Genomic DNA, 19,464 nt, shown 5'->3' on the forward strand with positions numbered 1-19,464 from the left:
ACCCAAAAAATCTTGGCTACAATGCTACATTCCTGTACCCAAAAATTCTAGCTACATTCCTTTCGTGAAGGCGTTATAGAGATCCGAAAATTGAAAATATAAATTGCTGTTCAAGTTACATAGGCAGACAAAAAAAGAAAAAGAGACTTTACAATTTACAAATATAAATTAGACATTAAAAAAAGATATACTAACAAATTAAAACAAGATTGTAAAAAGAGAAAATGTCGATAATTTCCATTGGTAGTTAACCCAAATGAAGATAAAACAAAATATTTTTACAGACCTTAAAGCATCACCTCATTGAACCAGCTTCACTTTATGATATAAAATGACACAACTATATGTAGTTGAATGAATCAAAAAGGCATTTTATATAGACAAACCATTAACAAATGCCGCTGATACAGACGAAAGTGCATTAATCTATGTGACTACAGGGCCTAGCGTGTAAGCAATTAAAATGAAACTACATACTGAAATTTTTGGATTTGAAAACAAATGATTGTAGATGTAACCTAGCTTTAGCGGCAGCAGCAACTGATTCTTCATCTCGTTTTTCCTTGGCAATGGCAAGTGCAGCAATGTAAGCTTTTCTTGCTTCTTCCATTTTCTGCAATTCCACCTCATCCAAATCATCCTGTTCAACCAAGCAGATATTTTCACTTTAAAAGTTCATCACCAACTCGAGAATTCAATTGATAGAAACTCAGATGCACTTGTCTTTATGTGAACTTGATAATTAAGAATTATTAAATAACAATATAGTCAAATATGTCAAATCATCTAACGGTTCTTGACTATCAACTTCACCTGCAAATAGACATATGAGTCTCTACCAATTCAATTATATATTTATGCATGTGAAATTGTGATCTTAAAACATAAGTGGTGCACATCAATCTCGTATATTTGCTTTGAGCAGCTCCCTCTCCACAGAAAAAGGAAGCCATAGGAAGGATGAAGAGAATCAATAAACAAGTTTTCAGATATATGATGTGCATGTTGGTAATAAAGTATTGATAAACTCACAATACTGGAAACGTAATTTAAATCACAAGGCTTGGTGTCATAATCATCGGTGTAATCAGCAGTATCGGTTTTTGTTAAGCCCTCAAGGAACAATGTAAATGATGAAATGTCTCCTTGCACAGAATCTAGCTCTTCTTGGAGTTTCTCCACTCTCTTGTTCGATGTCATTGCTTCCCACTGTATCTTTTCAAGGGCAGCTTGCTTGTCTGCAAGCTTAATCTGCATAAAAAGCAGACAGTGTTGATGTGTGAGAGACTGAGAGGAACGACTTTAAAACCTTCAAAAACCTACTCCGTCAATAGCAATGGGAGTATGAATATAGTCCAAAAGTATGGTTTGTAAAGGATGAACCCAGCTTGCAGTATGAACAACTTTGCTACTCTTGGTGCCACATTACTGATTAGCAAACACAAGTGGATTGGTACCTTAGCATCAGAGAGTTGTTGTTGAGTATACTTAAGCAAAGAGTCCTTTTCTGAAGCCTGGCTTTTCAGTTCATCGAGATTTGCATTAAAAGCATTCAGTTGTTCTCTTGTGTTTTCAGCTGACCTTAGAAGGTCATCTTTCTCCTGCAATTTCCTCTGAAGTTCCTCTACTTGTTCCTTCAATATAACTAGCTCTTCGCTGTCCTTTTCTGATGTCGAAGCTCTTGAAGAAAACATAGAAAAACTGTCAGCATCAGAATTATTGTTACCATTTTTGCCTTGTTCTTTTTCACCTTGGTCCTTTTTCTTTTTGACAGGAATAGATTGAGTGGCATTTTTCCCTCTTAAATCTGTTGCCTACAATGGATATGAACAATCAATTAGTTGATTATTTGAAAAAGGATGCAAATTGTACACATGAGCATGACCAATAGATAATTTATAAATGATGGCCTGTTGTAAAATAATTTAAATTTAGAATTTAGAAGAGGAAAAACTCATTTGCCCCAGATATATTTTACATGAATAATATCATTCACCAAAGCATCCAATTTCATTAAGTAAAATTTGGCAAGAAATAAGTTGATTGTTATAGACACATGCCAAACATGCAATCAAAGAGCAATATAAAGCAGTCCAATGGTATGAGAGCAATATTCATGTGTGCTGCAGCAGAACCATGCTCTCAGAGGAAAATAAGTTTTTTTTTTTTTTTTAATGAAACAGCTCTACACCACCGGTGGAGCAAACAGTAATAAACATAAGTACAACTAAAATAAAAACATCACTAACAACCCAACAAGTTAATACAACCCCTAGTCATCTTCGGCATTGCCATCAACAACCAAGAGAAGTACCACCAATCCACTCGTCAGATAGCACTAAAATAAAATAAATATAACAACTAAAATTAGGTGATTTGACTGATTTCAGATTTACATGTCCCAGTATATATGATATATATAGAAAGATGAGTTTGCATTATTTCAACTCTTAAGTCATCAATTAACAAAACCATTCAGAAGCGTGTCATATATTAATCAAAATTATATCAAATGGGAGGAAACCCTTAAATAGACAATGCTAGATTATGAACCCAAAAAAATAAAAATAAAAATAAGAAAAGGGAAATGTATTGCAGTCTTACACTATTACACACTTACTTTTTTAGACAACGTTTCTCTTGTAGGCGTTTTGGTGTAGATAATGGAACCACGACGGGTGAATGAGCTTCTTGCTTTACGATCCTATCCACATTCAAGAGTTCCACTCATCACTTCAAACTTCAAATCATCATTCACTCAATAAAGATATTTAAAAAATAAGTTTAATCAAATCAAATCAAAATAAGTTAAAGTTGCTTCCTTTTTTCTTCCTCCACATGGCATAATTACATAAATCATAAGAATAATTCTAAAATTGTTCTAATTTCCCCAAAATTTCGTTCCTTTGCTCTCACATTGGTACAAAAAAGCGTTGAGAAACGGAAAAAAGATGTTGAAAATTGAAAAACAGATAAGAGGGAAAATGGAGGGTTTACGATGAGGGACTGAACGAGAGGAACAATCTCGACAAGGTCGTTGAAGAGGACGCGATGCAAGTTTCCAGCACCACCAGATGCGGCGGCAGCAGCGGCGGCGGAGCTAGCAAGCTCGGAAGAAGAGCTATCTTGAGCTGAAAGCCACGAATTAGGGTCTCCGAAATCGGAATTTCCTTGCATATCCACGAATCGCTGCCCCTCGTACATTTTCTTTTTCTCCCACTGAAAAATTCGATGCTCGAGAATCAAGATCGAACAAAGAGAAATCAAAATAAACAAGGGCAAAAGAATTTGACTTGAGAGTGACACTACTGCGACGAGAGACCCTCGCTTTAGAAAAAAATTGTAGATTTTGATTTTCTATTCGAAGAGAAAGCAACGGATATTTTCGATTCAGTGTTAGGGATCAGGTTTGAAATGACGGAATTGCCCTTCCTGGTTGCTTTCGTAAGCTGGTAGAGTAGAGTAGCCATTTGGCAACACCCGCTGCCAATGTTTCAAAAAACTTCAACAACGACAAAATCATTGTTTCTCTTTTAACTAAATTATTTCATTTTATTTTAAGGCCAATTTTTCCGTTGCACGTTTATATTGAAATTGTCAAATTTTATTTGATATATGATTTTTGAGAAAAAAATTGTCAATAAATTCTTTCTCCAATTGTAATTTGTAGAGTTTGCTATGTTTTTTTTTTTTTAATAATTTTGCAACTCATATTTCGATACGGTAGACAATGCCTTATTTTAAATTGCATTTAAGAACGAACAATAGATACGATTAAGAGTAAAAATAAAAATCTAATTTAATTCTGGTTTATTTTTACGAAAGATAAAATATTTTTTGTTAAAAAAATGGTCATAGATTCTTTACTTCCACATTTTTGTAAGAGTATCATTAACTTTTATAAAAATAATTAGAAAATATATCTTTTTTTTTAAATTTATTAATTATATTTTGACCCCTTAAATTATTGGTTTTTAACTTTTCTTTCTTTTTCTTTTTTTGGGTACGAAAAACTAAGAGATTAGAGTTCTTAGAGAGTATCAACCAGATTGAAGCCTTTTTTTCCTTCCCTAACTCTGCCCTTACTCTCCCCTTCCCTTAGAGTTCTTGGAAAACTCTAACCCTGCCCTCCCCTTTCTTTTTTTATTTCAGATACAGGGGCATTCAGAGAAGAGAAGTAGCTAGGGTTTTCATCCAACTTCAATCCCTGCCATTCTCATCCTCTTCCTCTGCTGCAAATTTCCGCGACCTGCTTCCGCCGCCGCAACACGCCTCCGCCGCCGCCGCGCCCTGCTTCTGTATGTTCTCTAGTTTTTCGGCTGCATAGCAAATGCTTTGCTGATAATCTGTTTCCCTGTCTCCTTATTTTGAAGTGAAATATGTAGTTTGTGTTTTCTTTCTCTTGTTAACCTATATTCATAAGATGTGATTTGGTGGGGATGTATATAGATAGAGCAAAATCGTTGCATATTTGATAGGATAAATTATAGTTCTTTTTACTACTGAAACTATTTAGTCTTTAAGTTCAGTTGTCTGTCTGTGTGTGTAGCCAAATATAATACCCAGAAATTTGATATTGCTCCACTAGTTTTTTCTACCAGAATTGTCTGCCTGTCATTGCTATTGCTTTGATTCCTAAACCAATGTGCTGTTTTTGACCTTTTGTGTGTGTGTGTGTGTGTGTTTGTGTGTGGCTATGCTTAGCCAATTATAACACGAAAAAATTTGATATTGCTCCACTAGTTTTTCTTATTGGAGTTTTCTACCTGTCATTACTATTGCTTTGATTCGTAAACTAATGTGCTGTTTTTGACCTTTTGGATGACTCTAGCTGAAAATTTGAACCATACTGCAGTATGATGTTAGCTTTTAATATCACATTTTCACTTTACTAGATATTTGAAGCAGCAAGCATCTTTATTTGATATATGATTTTTGAGAAAAAAATTGTCAATAAATTCTTTCTCCAATTGTAATTTGTAGAGCTTGCTATGTTTTTTTTTATAATAATTTTGCAACTCACATTTCGATACGGTAGACAACGCCTTATTTTAAATTGCATTTAAGAACGAACAATAGATACGATTAAGAGTAAAAATAAAAATCTAATTTAACTCTGGTTTATTTTTACGAAAGATAAAATATTTTTTGTCAAAAAAAATGGTCATAGATTCTTTACTTCCACATTTTTGTAAGAGTATCATTAACTTTTATAAAAATAATTAGAAAATATATCTTTTTTTTTAAATTTATTAATTATATTTTGACCCCTCAAATTATTGGTTTTTAACTTTTCTTTCTTTTTCTTTTTTTGGGTACGAAAAACTAAGAGATTAGAGTTCTTGGAGAGTATCAACCAGATTGAAGCCTTTTTTTCCTTCCCTAACTCTGCCCTTACTCTCCCCTTCCCTTAGAGTTCTTGGAAAACTCTAACCCTGCCCTCCTCTTTCTTTTTTATTTCAGATACAGGGGCATTCAGAGAAGAGAAGCAGCTAGGGTTTTCATCCAACTTCAATCCCTGCCATTCTCATCCTCTTCCTCTGCTGCAAATTTCCGCGACCTGCTTCCACCGCCGCAACACGCCTCCGCTGCCGCCGCGCCTGCTTCTGTATGTTCTCTAGTTTTTCGACTGCATAGCAAATGCTTTGCTGATAATCTGTTTCCCTGTCTCCTTATTTTGAAGTGAAATATGTAGTTTGTGTTTTCTTTCTCTTGTTAACCTATATTCATAAGATGTGATTTGGTGGGGATGTATATAGATAGAGCAAAATCGTTGCATATTTGATAGGATAAATTATAGTTCTTTTTACTACTGAAACTATTTAGTCTTTAAGTTCAGTTGTCTGTCTGTGTGTGTAGCCAAATATAATACCCAGAAATTTGATATTGCTCCACTAGTTTTTTCTACCAGAATTGTCTGCCTGTCATTACTATTGCTTTGATTCCTAAACCAATGTGCTGTTTTTGACCTTTTGTGTGTGTGTGTGTGTTTGTGTGTGGCTATGCTTAGCCAATTATAACACGAAGAAATTTGATATTGCTCCACTAGTTTTTCTTACTGGAGTTTTCTACCTGTCATTACTATTACTTTGATTCGTAAACTAATGTGCTGTTTTTGACCTTTTGGATGACTCTAGCTGAAAATTTGAACCATACTGCAGTATGATGTTAGCTTTTAATATCACATTTTCACTTTACTAGATATTTGAAGCAGCAAGCATCTTTGGCAAATAGATCGTTATCCAAGTATCATTTTTTAATACATATTTCTACAAAAAGCTTCAGGAGACTATTTCGGTTAAGGTAATATATTATCTTTATGCACATACGTAGCTGTATTTATGTCATTATGTGCATGTATGGCAATAATGTTCTAATTATTTGCAAGTAGAATTTAGATGTTTAAGATCATCACATTCTTAATTGTTCTATTCTAAAAATAATATGCCCTTTACTGGCTGCTGGTTTGACTGATAGCTGATAACGTATTAATGATGTTTAACTTCTGTTATTAAATACGTTTTTGCTTGATAGTTTTGAAGGAAACATTCAATTAATCACCATACAAGTGCAAATGACTGATCGAAGAACTATTTCTCGGGCAGCATAAACTATTAGTTTATCACTTGTATCATGACCCTTTTGCAATGTATTTTTTCTTCTTTCTAGATGACATGTGAAGTTATGATAAACCACTATTTTATGGTTTATCTTGTGCTCAATTGAGTGGTTTCTATCTACCCTTTACCCACTTATTCATACTATTTACATGGTTTTATATTTCCTTCCTAATTATGTGCTTTGATGGAAAATATGCTTCTTTGATCTTATATTTGCTCATATTAAATCCTCTCTTATTACCATTAGATGCCTTGATATGTGTGTTAAGTGATTTCAGAGATTACAGGGCAGGGATGGCTCAGAGGATGAAAAGGAAGCATGCAAAAGTGGAAGGAATACAAGAAGTTGGAGAAATTACTAAGCTGTCCAGCCTGACCTCTTCGCACTCAAACAGCTATAACTTTAGCTACAAAGATCCAAATGACACAGTTCCAGTTGCGTTGGAAAGCTAACGTCCGGGGCTTCGATTTGATATATAATTTGCTATAGTTTCTCTGACGCTAGGCGACGCGACCGCGTGATCCATGCGGCCGCGTCACAGTGACGAAAAACCAGCGTGACAAAATTCGAAACCAGCGAATTCTGGACTGTTTTTGACCCAGTTTGTGGCCCAAAAAACACAGATTAGAGGCTATAAAGTGGGAGAATGCATCCATTCATAAAAATCTTTTCAAAATTCATAATTTTAGGAGTAGATGTCGTTTTTAGAGAGAGAGGTTCTCTCCTCTCTCTTAGGATTAGGATTTAGGATTTCTCTTAGTTTTAGGAGTGACTCTCAATCCCAGGTTTAATATTCCTTTTACTTTATATTTCTCTTTTACCTTCAGATACTCTAATGCTTTTATTTGTATTTGACTTATGTTGCCCAATTGGCTTATGAACTTCTCCATGTTAGATTTTACTACTTTGAATGTATTTTATTCGAGGTATTTTCAGATTTAATTTTGCTTTGCTTTATTTATATTGATGCTTTTTAATTTAGATATTTTCTTCCTTTTGGCTTTGGTTAAGTAATTGGTAACGCTTGAGCTGTCAAATAAAGGAGTGGTTGAAATTGGGAGTTGCTCCAATAACTCTAGTCTTTCCATCGGAATTGACTAGGACCTGAGGATTAAGCTAATTAATCCACTTGATCTACCTTCATAGTAGAGGTTAACAAAGTGAGATTAAAATCCAAATTTCATCAAAACTGATAAGGATAGGACCTCCAGTTCTAATACCTTGCCAAGAGTTTATTTTATAGTTATTTATTTTTATTATCATTCAACATACTGCTTCCTCACTTTCAAAACCCCAGTTTACAAAACTCATAACCAATAATAAGAACATACATCCCTGCAATTCCTTGAGAAGACGACCCGAGGTTTGAATACTTGGTTATCAATTTCAAAGGGGTTTGTTACTTGTGACAACCAAAACGTTTGTACGAAGGGATTTTTGTCGGTTTAGAGACTATATCTACAACGCGACTGTTTTTATGACATTCTTTACTGGCAAAAATCCTAACGTCAAAATGGCGCCGTTGCCGGGGAATTGCAAACGTGTGCCTTATTATTGGTTATTGTAAATAATTTTTTGATTTTTGCTTGTTTATTTGTTTTTATTTTTGTTTTTAATTTTGTTTTTTCATAAATTAAGAGGTTATTTGTTTTTATTTAGTTATTAAAAAAAAATTTTCAGATTTTTATTTTTAAAATTTTTATCTTATCTTATCTTATTTCAAAAATCAAATTTCAAAATTTAATTTTCAGATTCAAAATTTAAATAACCTTTTAATTTAAATTTATTTTTATTTTTATTTTTAATTTTTTATTTGCTACTATGAACTCTCACCCCTTTGGCTATGAGTCTGGTTACAATAATGTTGCAGGAAGAAGAAATTACAATGAGAACAGGCATCAAAGTTGGAACAATCAAAGATGGGAGGAGCCACAAGGATTTGATCAACCCTCATGGCAACAACCACCTCCAATGGACTATCAACAACCACCACCATATGCCTATGAACCCTTTCCTCAACATAACTTTGGACCACCAAACTCACAAGCCCCTTTCTGCCATTCACCTCCATATGACCCTAACCCTCAACCACCATACCAACCACCTTATGAGCCATATGAACCATATATAGAACCACCCCAATTCCAATCCAATCACTCCCAACCACCACCACTTTCTTTTGTATCATGTCCAAGTCCGACAACCCGAGAAGCAGAGGTTCGCCTAAGGAAAACAATAATTAAATTTCAGGCAACCGTTCAACAACTGGGGCAAGCATTAATTCAATGGGCTTCTAGGCGCTCAAATATACAAGGATCAGCCACAGCTCCATGTGGACAGTCTAGTGAAGAGCGTAGCATGAAGGAGATACCAGAAACCCTAGTGGACAAGACAGAGAATGAATTCGTACTAGAACAAGTAGAAGAAGCTGTCATTGTTCAAGAAGAAGAAGAAGAAGTGGTTGAAGACTTAGGAGATGCAGAACCTCCATGGGAAAGTCCAGTCATAGAACCCCCTTCCAAGACGTTTGAAATTGATGCTAAGGAGGGTGTACAACCTCCAAGGCATATCACATTTGAAGACTTAGAAGAGGTTGATCAAGAGATGGAGATTCAAGAAGAAGAAGCACAACCTCCCATGCCCTTGGAAAGCAATGAAGAGAAGATTGAATTGGAAGAAAGCCACCAAGAGGAAGAGGTTGAAATTGAAGAAGCTTGCAAAGAGGTGGTAATTATCAGAGAAGAGCACAAGGGAGTGGAGCTTGCAATTTCATTAAAAATACCTCCCCCTAAGTTGCCATCATCCTTCACAACATTCAAGTGGGTAAAATTCATATCCCATAGCTTTCTAATCCCACTTGAATATGGGCTACTGGAGACGGATGGTCAACTTAGAGCTCTTTGTGGCATTAAGAGAAAGAGAAAGATGGCCAGTGATAAGAATTGTCAAGCAAGGTTCAACATGGTTGTGTGCTCAAAGTTTGAATGCAAAGGTTGGTGTAAAGCTCAACTGAATGGGTCTAGGAAGTTGTTTGGCCGCTTACGTGAGAATTCAGACTGCTTACCATCCGGAGGGAACAATATTGCTCAACCAAAAGACGGGTGCAAAGGCAAGGTCTGGGACCCCGGAATCCATTCTATCAATCACCACTCTTGGGGCCTTGTCACTTGCTTTAACTTACTTGAAGGCTTTCTGCGCCTAGTTTGGGACCCCGAAGGTTACTGGAGATACAAACATTGGTGGAGATTCCTGGATGAGTTCAAGCACAAGCCACCATAACAGGAAGCTCACCAAATGTCCAACTTAAGGACTCTAACTAAAAGTGCTAGGTGGGAGACAAGCCACCATGGTATGATTGTTCATTTTTTCATTTTTATTTAGTTTTATTTGTTTTCTAGTTTTATTTTATTATATTGAACCTGGAGTTTTGCATCACATTCATATTAACACTGCATTCTTCATTTTTCAGATTAAAAAAAAAAAAAAAGCGAGCACGCGACGCGACCGCATCAGCGACGCGTCCGCGTCGCAAGGAGATGGGAGATAATATTAATATGAACAGAGAGTTTCGCAGGAGCAGCGCTGGAGGTGTGCCAATGGCACAATTCCACCCACGCGGACGCATGCCCCACGCGTCCGCGTCACCTGGGAATAATGGCCTCCCACGCGACCGCGTCACCCACACGGCCGTGCAACCTGAAAATCGACGTCAACCAGGTGCATGGCCGAAAGTTGAGCTGGAGTTGGGCTGGACTCGTGTTGGAAGCCCAAGCCTCACCACGCGAACGCGTGCCTCATGCGTCCGCGTCATATCCCCATGATGGCCATTCACGCGACCGCGTCAACTACGCGATCGCGTCACCCAGAATTTTGGCAAAAAGAGTTTTGAACAGAGAGTTGTGCGACCGCGAGGCTGCACTCGCGCCACTAGCACAAATCAAGTCACGCGATCGCGTGCCCCACGCATCCGCGTCACCCAACCTTATCGCGCACCACGCGACCGCGTCCCCCACGCGACCGCGTCGCCAGCGTCGAACAACCTATCCATATTAGTGCCAATTTTCTTATCTTCTCTTTTCTAATCCTAATTTCTTCCTTCTCTCTCCTTTCTCACTTTCTTTTTTTTCTTCTCATCCTTTTTCCCTCTCATTTTATTTTACTTCATTTATTTGCATATTTCATTCATTACATTATTCTCATTGGTGTTGGAGTTTTATTTGGATAAGTGCCTCATTTTATTTGAGCACGTGGCTACTCGGAGAAGAGATTTGACAATTGACATTTACTTACGGTTCTCATATACATTTGGATTACATTATTTTCATCCCTATTTTTAACTTGCACACCCAATGTATTTGAGATTATCATTCACAATTGTCATCATTACACATGCTCTTTAATTTGGCACATTTATGCTTGAGCTATGCTTTTCATGCCTATTATTTGCATGTTTTTATCCTCTTGCATCTAATTATTTTGAATTGCCCCTTTTGATCTTTATTGTTGTCTTTCCTACATGTTATAGGTACCATGTAGTTGGGCTATCATCTTTCCTTTGGCATTCCTTATCACTTGGAATTTTCTTGCTTCCAGTCTTAGTTTTCTATATTTTACACTCTTCCTTTTTCTTCCTCCTTAGGCATGGGTACCAAGAAAGAAAAAGAGAAGGTCACTGACAAGACACCAGCAAGGAAAGGAACCAAGAGATCTCCAACTAAGACACCTCCATCTACAAGCGTCAGTTGGAGCAACCCGTCCACCTGCACATCTCAGCATGCACCGAGGACGGTGCAATCTTTAAGTGTGGGGAGGTCGATACCAATCTCCATTGGTTAGTTATTTTCTGACTCAACACCAAAATTTTTATTTTATTTTCTTTGTTAATTGTTACATTTGCATATTTAATTGCATGTTTATTTGATTTTATGCATTTAGTTACTACTTGGTTGAAGTAATATTTTCTTTTTCAAAAATTTTTTTTTTAATATTTCACTAATTTAAATTGAAAAATTTTTTTGTGTTAAATTTGTTTGAAGTTGTATTTGAAACATGGTTTTTGAGCCAAAGAACACACAACCTGTGAGATTTGAGCTTATTTATATGGTAACATTATTTAACCATAGAAATTTTATTCCTGTGTGTTCCCTTCTCTATGATTGTAATCTTTACTTTGTTCCATTCTATATGTCCAATATTTAGTGTATTTACATGCTTGCATATGATTGAGGCCATTGTTTGATTTTAGCTCACTTATTCCAAAATTAGTCTACCTTTTACATCACCCTTGTTAGCCCCTTTGAGCTTTTAAATCCCTTCTATTTTATAACCACATTACTAGCCTTAAGTAGAAAAACAAAATAAGAATCCCAAGTTGAATCCTTTGTTAGCTTAAGATAGATATTGTGTAAAATTTAAGTGTGGAGAATTTTATGGGAACATGGGATGATATGAAAAAGTAGGGAATTAAATTGAATAAGTCATTTGAAAATTTGGGAAGCATGCTCATGTGAAATCAAAATAATTAAATTACCATATGCATTGAAGAAAAATATATTAAGTAATTAAATAAGGGGATACAAAATAAATAAATAAATAAATAAATAATAATAAAAAAAAGAAAGAGAGAGAAAAATGAAAAAAATATATATTACCCCAAATGCAAAATAAAAAGAATCAATGCACATGGGACAAAATTCAAAAATAAGTTTGATACATGAGCATGTAATACAAAAGTGGGAAAAATTTGGGTAGTTAGGTAAAGTATCTTAAAATTGTATAAAGTATGTATATGTTAGGTGAGATCTTAGACTAATCAAGGATTCACTTTACTAGCTCACTTAACCATATATATATCCTCACCTTTACCTTAGCCCCATTACAACCTTGAAAAGACCTCATGATGTTTGCATTGGTACATTAAATAATGTCGATTGGTTAGGTGAAGAACAAATTTTAGAGAGCATGACTAGGAAAGAATAGAGTGATTGACCCTAGACACTTGAGAGTTAGAGTGATATACACTACCAGTACGGGTTCAGTGCTTAATTCTATGTTTCCTGCTTTCATAAGCTATCTTCTTACAAGTTTACTTGCTTTTTATTGTATAATTTGAATTAGTGGAATTTGATTTATGTTTGTCTTGGAGAACTTATTTATTTTTAACCAAGTAAGTAAAAGCATTTAGCATGTAGTTGCATTCATAGGTTGCATTTCATACCATTCCTCTTCATTCCTTTATAGTTTCTCTTGAGCTTAGCATGAGGACATGTTTTTGTTTAAGTGTGGGGAGGTTGATAAACCACTATTTAATGGTTTATCTTGTGCTCAATTGAGTGGTTTCTATCTACTCTTTACCCACTTATTCATACTATTTGCATGGTTTTATATTTCCTTCCTAATTATGTGCTTTGATGGAAAACATGCTTCTTTGATCTTATATTTGCTAATATTAAATCCTCTCTTATTACCATTAGATGCCTTGATATGTGTGTTAAGTGATTTCAGAGATTACAGGGCAGGGATGGCTCAGAGGATGAAAAGGAAGCATGCAAAAGTGGAAGGAATACAAGAAGTCGGAGAAATTGCTAAGCTGTCCAGCCTGACCTCTTCGCACTCAAATGGCTATAACTTTAGCTATAGAGGTCCAAATGATGCGGTTCCAGTTGCGTTGGAAAGCTAACGTCCGGGGTTTCGATTTGATATGTAATATGCTATAGTTCCCCTGATGCTAGGTAACGCGACCGCGTGATCCATGCGGCCGCTCGCAGTGACGAAAAACCAGCGTGGCAAAATTCGAAACCAGCGAATTCTGGACTGTTTTTGACCCAGTTTGTTGCCCAGAAAACACATATTAGAGGCTATAAAGTGGGAGAATGCATCCATTCATAAAAAGCTTTTCAAAATTCATAATTTTAGGAGTAGATGTCATTTTTAGAGAGAGAGGTTCTCTCCTCTCTCTTAGGATTAGGATTTAGGATTTCTCTTAGTTTTAGGAGTGACTCTCAATCCCAGGTTTAATATTCCTTTTACTTTATATTTCTCTTTTACCTTCAGATACTCTAATGCTTTTATTTGTATTTGACTTATGTTGCCCAATTGGCTTATGAACTTCTCCATGTTAGATTTTACTACTTTGAATGTATTTTATTCGAGGTATTTTCAGATTTAATTTTGCTTTGCTTTATTTATATTGATGCTTTTTAATTTAGATATTTTCTTCCTTTTGGCTTTGGTTAAGTAATTGGTAACGCTTGAGCTGTCAAATAAAGGAGTGGTTGAAATTGAGAGTTGCTCCAATAACTCTAGTCTTTCCATCGAAATTGACTAGAACCTGAGGATTAAGCTAATTAATCCACTTGACTACCTTCATAGTAGAGGTTAACAAAGTGAGATTAAAATCCAAATTTCATCACAACTGATAAGGATAGGACCTCCAGTTCTAATACCTTGCCAAGAGTTTATTTTATAGTTATTTATTTTTATTATCATTCAACATACTGCTTCCTCACTTTCAAAACCCCAGTTTACAAAACTCATAACCAATAATAAGAACATACCTCCCTGCAATTCCTTGAGAAGACGACCCGAGGTTTGAATACTCGGTTATCAATTTCAAAGGGGTTTGTTACTTGTGACAACCAAAACGTTTGTACGAAGGAATTTTTGTCGGTTTAGAGACTATATCTACAACGCGACTGTTTTTATGATATTCTTTACTGGCAAAAATCCTAACGTCAAGTTACTATGGGGAAAGTAATCTAGAAATTGGAGTGGGATATTTGATAGTTCATTAGTTAGAATGCATGATAGAGAACAAGTGAATAATAGGTGTAATTATTATTCTTATTAACAGTTAAATTTCAGCTGGGTATTGTCTGCATTTCAAGCCTAAAGGCTTTTTTATTTGAGGGAGGGTATAAGAGACAAACTGCATCCACGTGCCTTAACCTAGCAACTTAGGCATTTTGGAGTGTTAATTTTTAGTATGTTCTCTAATTCATTTTCCCATTAAATGATATAGCAAAATGACAGAGCAATATTCTTTGTCAAATTCAGAAGGTGGTGGAAGGGTGTAAATATATTTTAGAAGGCCTATGTTTTGATTCCAGTACACGAGGAGTAAATTTTTTCCTTAGCAGTGAAACTTCATTTTGTAAGTTATTAAATTCTTGACTACGTGGAAGTTCTTTTGTGCTTTCTTTTGTTTTAGGTTATTATAGGAAGAAAATACAATTCTTGTGATAGGAAAAGCCCTCTAAGGTCAAGAAATATATATAATACTTGGGCTATAGTGTCACCTCATTTTACATTGACTTGAAACTACAACTATGGCTTGTTCGACTAAAATAAGGGGCTGATATGCTCTGTAGTTAGTTCTTCTTTGATATATTTTAAGTCTCTTCTGCCTTATAATATTTTCATATTAAAAGAAATAGTGGGAGAAGAAAAACTGGTAAGAAAAAACAAATGAAGAATGGGTTATTTAACTGTAAATTTTTATAGTTATGTTTTCTGTGCTACTATGAATGCACTTCATAGTTATCCCTATAATTATATTTTTAAGCCTATATTTACCTATAAACATGTTTTACATATAATTTTAACATATTGTAGGTTATAAATCTGGTGGCACTTATGATGACACGTGTATTTAGTTTAGACGTAGGAATGAAGATCCAATTTGCTGGTTCATGCCTGCACATTTTGCAGTAAAGTTATCCCTATAATATTTCTAAATTATTAGTTCATATTTTTGTCTAATAGTTTGAATGGATATACTAATTTAAAAGAAGTTCTTTTTTTTAGACTAAACCATGCTATGTACTCACACGAGTAAAGTGTATAATTAAATTAGCAGTTCAAAAATAGTTGTTAAATTGAAAACATCTTTTCATTTAACAATATTTATTTGTATGCAGTGATATGCTTTAAGCGACAAATATACACCGGCAGAGGTTATCTTTGATTTCCTTGGAGCATATATGTCACTGAAAATTAGCCACGTCATTAGGGTATGAGTGACCAATTTGTTTTTCATTAATGTACTATTATATTTTTTTAGTGTTTATAATGGTTTAAGGTTTATCGCAGGTGTTTATCCCTATCTGTGAGGAACTACATTGGTATTTGGTTATTGTTGACTTTACGAGTCGTCGCCTAATCATATTGGATTCACTGTCTTGTGTCGGAAAACATCAACAACGCAAAAGGAACGCAATTAAAGTGGTAATTATTTGTTCTAAATCAGTACTCAATGATTTAGAATCACTTAACAACTTAACAATTTAAATAACCATTTGTTGTAACTAGTACTCTTATTCAATTTAACTCATTTACAATTCACTTTTTTTTGTGTCATGAATTTACTCTTGTACAAGCAACTTATTTAGAAGCGATGTTAGATGATCATATTTTTAATGATAATAAGTCTAAAGTTATAGATTGCTCCACCTTTTGGCCTATCACACCTTTTGGCCTACCCACTCAAAAAAATAGATCGTAAGTCTAATATTTAATTTTTTCTCTTAAATATTATTACTTGTTCAATAGTTTATATCTTATATGGATACAATAACTATTTGTGGAATGCTTTATATCTTAGGCATGACAGTGGAGTTTGGGTGACCAATTGGATGAGAGAATGTACTTTACAAGATGATTTCAATATTCAGGTCATATTTATAACAAAGTATTTTTAACATAATTTTTTCAACACACTTCTAATTAGAATTATATTGTTGGTGCTCTAAGCAGATTAACGACTCCACACGAATGAGACTTGCCGTGGATATGGTTTTAGAGGAGTACAACGATTTGTATCTCGTAATACAAGAAAATGCTTGGCAATATAGGACCAAGGTGGAAGGGAGCATGAAGACATTTGGGAATGAGGAATTATCTTTTTAGATATTTTTAATATTTTTTTTGAAAGACAAATTACTAAGCTATGTTTCATTAGTTTTTACACTAATTTATCTTTCTATATATTACAATTTTATATTACTAGTTTCCTTTACTTTATCGGTTAATATAAATTATTCATAACCTATATATTTTATTTCCGTAAATAACGATGATATATATAGAGAAGAAAATGTGTTTCTATTTTCTTATTAAAAAACAGAGAAGGTGAGTGCAATATATATACAATTTATGTAAAATCTACTACTCATTAAATCTTTTAAAATCTATGAGATTTCTAATGACTAACAGAATTATGATGACTCACTATTTTTAGAATAATATATGAGAATAGAAACATGTGATGAAAAATAGTAGTAGAAAGGAAGGAAATGCTGATTATGTTTTTTGAGTTTGTTTTTGGATATATGAAGATAGTCGATTTAATATGCCCCCACAAGCTGAAGATGATATAGGTTAAGAATTTTCAATTTGAAAAGATTAGCATGAAACGATTGAGTGGAGGAAGATTTGATAAGGATGTCGGTCAATTGTCGAGAAAAAGGAACTGAAAGTAATTTCATCACACCCGCTTGAACTTTTTGTCAAACAAAATAACAATCGATCTTTGGATGTTTGAGAAGGATCCGCATTGCAACATTGTGGTGAGTTTGAAGGAGAAGCCATGATCTGACTAAGCTGCTGGGTTTGCAAATTGTTTGTTTCTCATCAGAAATTCCAACTTATCACTAAGACAATAATCAAATAAAGATAATTGGATAATGAGATCAAGGCATCATTACAGTACTAAGAACAAGCAAATTACAGAATGCCTCGTTGATTTTATGATTCCAAGAGATATTCCAGATCTTGATTCTTTCGTTTGTTTTGGTAAAAATAATAATCTGTTGGCCAGATTTTTTCTTGGATATACCAGATTGCTAATTCATATCACAAGATAACGTTAAACCCAGATATTTGAATAAAGATTTTTTCTTATATACAAGTCAATTGGAAATTTGATATTTATACTTATTTGAATTAAAAATCACTATAAAGATAATTTTTTCCTTGATATTTAATAAAAAGATAAATTAAAACTCCTAATTATAGACTGATAATTGACAAATAACAAAATAATTTGTTAAGATTAGCTTTGCTAATAACTAAAAATTCTATCTGAAATAGCATTTTTCTCATTGATTATATATGCATATAGTTTCCGTGAGCAGTTGAGCACCTAAATTTGGTTCCATTGAAACAATTTAAATCATAGTTCATTTAAACAAGAATAAGATATTCAATTAAGAAACTTTGCTTGGCTAGCTTAAAGGGGTTTAGCATGATCTCCAGCCACCATAAACTCATTTATTGATGGCCAAGTTGACCCTTATATTGACCACCTTCAAGCACCAACACTACTGAATGTTTCTAATGTTTGTGAAATCAAATTTAGTTTCAATTTAAATTTAAATGTCTCAAAAGTGATACAAAATAGCTTACTGAAAACAAATTATTGCTTTATAACTATACTGTGTCGAAACTATAATTTTAATCATTAAGGAAACTATATGGTATTAAAGAAATCCTCACAAAAGATATGGTAGGAAACTGATAAATAAAACAATGTTGCCTTCATCTATATTATTTGTATGACCCTCAAAATGATGAAGTGGTTTCATGAAGGAGGAGAAAATCATGATGATCATAGAAAAACTAACATGGCTTTATATCTACAGAAAGTGATCATATAAATTAGTAGACTTCCACATTTCATGGTTCTTCCTTCTTCAATTGCCTCTTGTATTCAGTCCAATCAATGCCTACAACACAAAGAACACACCATGATCAATCAAGTTTTTTCTCTGTGTGTTCTTTGTGTTGTAGGCATTGATTGGACTGAATACAAAAGGCAATTGAAGAATGCAGAGCAATGGAATGTGGAAGTCTACTAATTTATATGATCACTTTCTGTAGATATAAAGCCATGTTAGTTTTTCTATGATCATCATGATTTTCTCCTCCTTCATGAAACCACTTCATCATTTGCACTTGTATGGTGATCAATTGAATGTTTCCTTTAAAACTATCAAGAAAAAACATATTTAATAACAGAAGTTAAACATCATTAATACGTTATCAGCTATCAATCAAACCAGCAGCCAGTAAAGGGCATATTATTTTTAGAATAGAACAATTAAGAATATGATGATCTTAAACATCTAAACTCTACTTGCAAATAATTAAAAAATTATTGCCATACATGCACACAATGACATAAATACAGCTATGCATGTGCATAAAGATAATATATTACCTTAACCGAAATAGCCTCCTGAAGCTTCTTGTAGAAATATGTATTAAAAAAATGATACTTGGATAACGATCTATTTGCCAAAGATGCTTGCTGCTTCAAATATCTAGCAAAGTGAAAATGTCATAAGTAGAGATATTAAAAGCTAACATCATACTGCAGTATGGTTCAAGTTTTCAATTAGAGTCATCCAAAAGATCAAAAATAGCACATTGGTTTACGAATCAAAGCAATAGTAATGACAGGTAGAAAACTCCAGTAGAAAAAACTAGTGGAGCAATATCAAATTTCTTGGTGTTACACACACAAGGTCAAAAACAACACATTGGTTTAGGAATCAAAGCAATAGTAATGACAAGCAGACAACTCTGGTAGGAAAAATTAGTGGAGCAATATCAAATTTCTAGGTATTATATTTGGCTACACACACAGACAGACAACTGAACTTAAAGACTAAATAGTTTCAGTAGTAAAAAGAACTATAATTTATTCTATCAAATATGCAACGATTTTGCTCTATTCATATACATCTCCACCAAATCACATCCTATGAATATAGATTAACAAGAGAAAGAAAACACAAACTACATATTTCACTTCAAAATAAGGAGACAGGGAAACAGATTATC

The 19,464-nt window shown here is 34.2% G+C and overlaps 1 protein-coding gene across 1 annotated transcript; it reads right to left on the minus strand.

Moving 5' to 3' along the window:
• Nucleotides 1-234: 234 nt before the first annotated feature.
• MPB2C (movement protein binding protein 2C) lies at nucleotides 235-3,559 on the minus strand. Its single transcript, XM_016338244.3, has 5 exons — nucleotides 2,998-3,559; nucleotides 2,621-2,704; nucleotides 1,458-1,814; nucleotides 1,033-1,251; nucleotides 235-640 (listed from the first exon to the last, which is right to left on the minus strand). The coding sequence occupies exons 1-5, from the start codon at nucleotides 3,202-3,204 to the stop codon at nucleotides 470-472; spliced, it is 1,038 nt and encodes a 345-aa protein (XP_016193730.1). The 5' UTR covers nucleotides 3,205-3,559; the 3' UTR covers nucleotides 235-469.
• Between the last annotated feature and the right edge of the window lie 15,905 nt (nucleotides 3,560-19,464).

Source organism: Arachis ipaensis, chromosome B1 (genome assembly GCF_059453495.1).
Source record: "Arachis ipaensis isolate K30076 ecotype BB chromosome B1, ASM5945349v1, whole genome shotgun sequence".
Classification (NCBI taxonomy): Eukaryota; Viridiplantae; Streptophyta; class Magnoliopsida; order Fabales; family Fabaceae; genus Arachis; species Arachis ipaensis.

What these genes read in the sequence shown, in the direction of transcription:
- MPB2C (XM_016338244.3), bottom strand. Translation starts at nt 3,204, where the DNA reads ATGTACGAGGGGCAGCGATTCGTGGATATGCAAGGAAATTCCGATTTC. An exon ending in GAGAAACGTTGTCTAAAAAA is followed by an intron (nt 1,815 to 2,620) that starts GTAAGTGTGTAA and finishes TATCCATTGTAG; the next exon opens with GCAACAGATTTAAGAGGGAA. An exon ending in TAAATTACGTTTCCAGTATT is followed by an intron (nt 641 to 1,032) that starts GTGAGTTTATCA and finishes TTGGTTGAACAG; the next exon opens with GATGATTTGGATGAGGTGGA.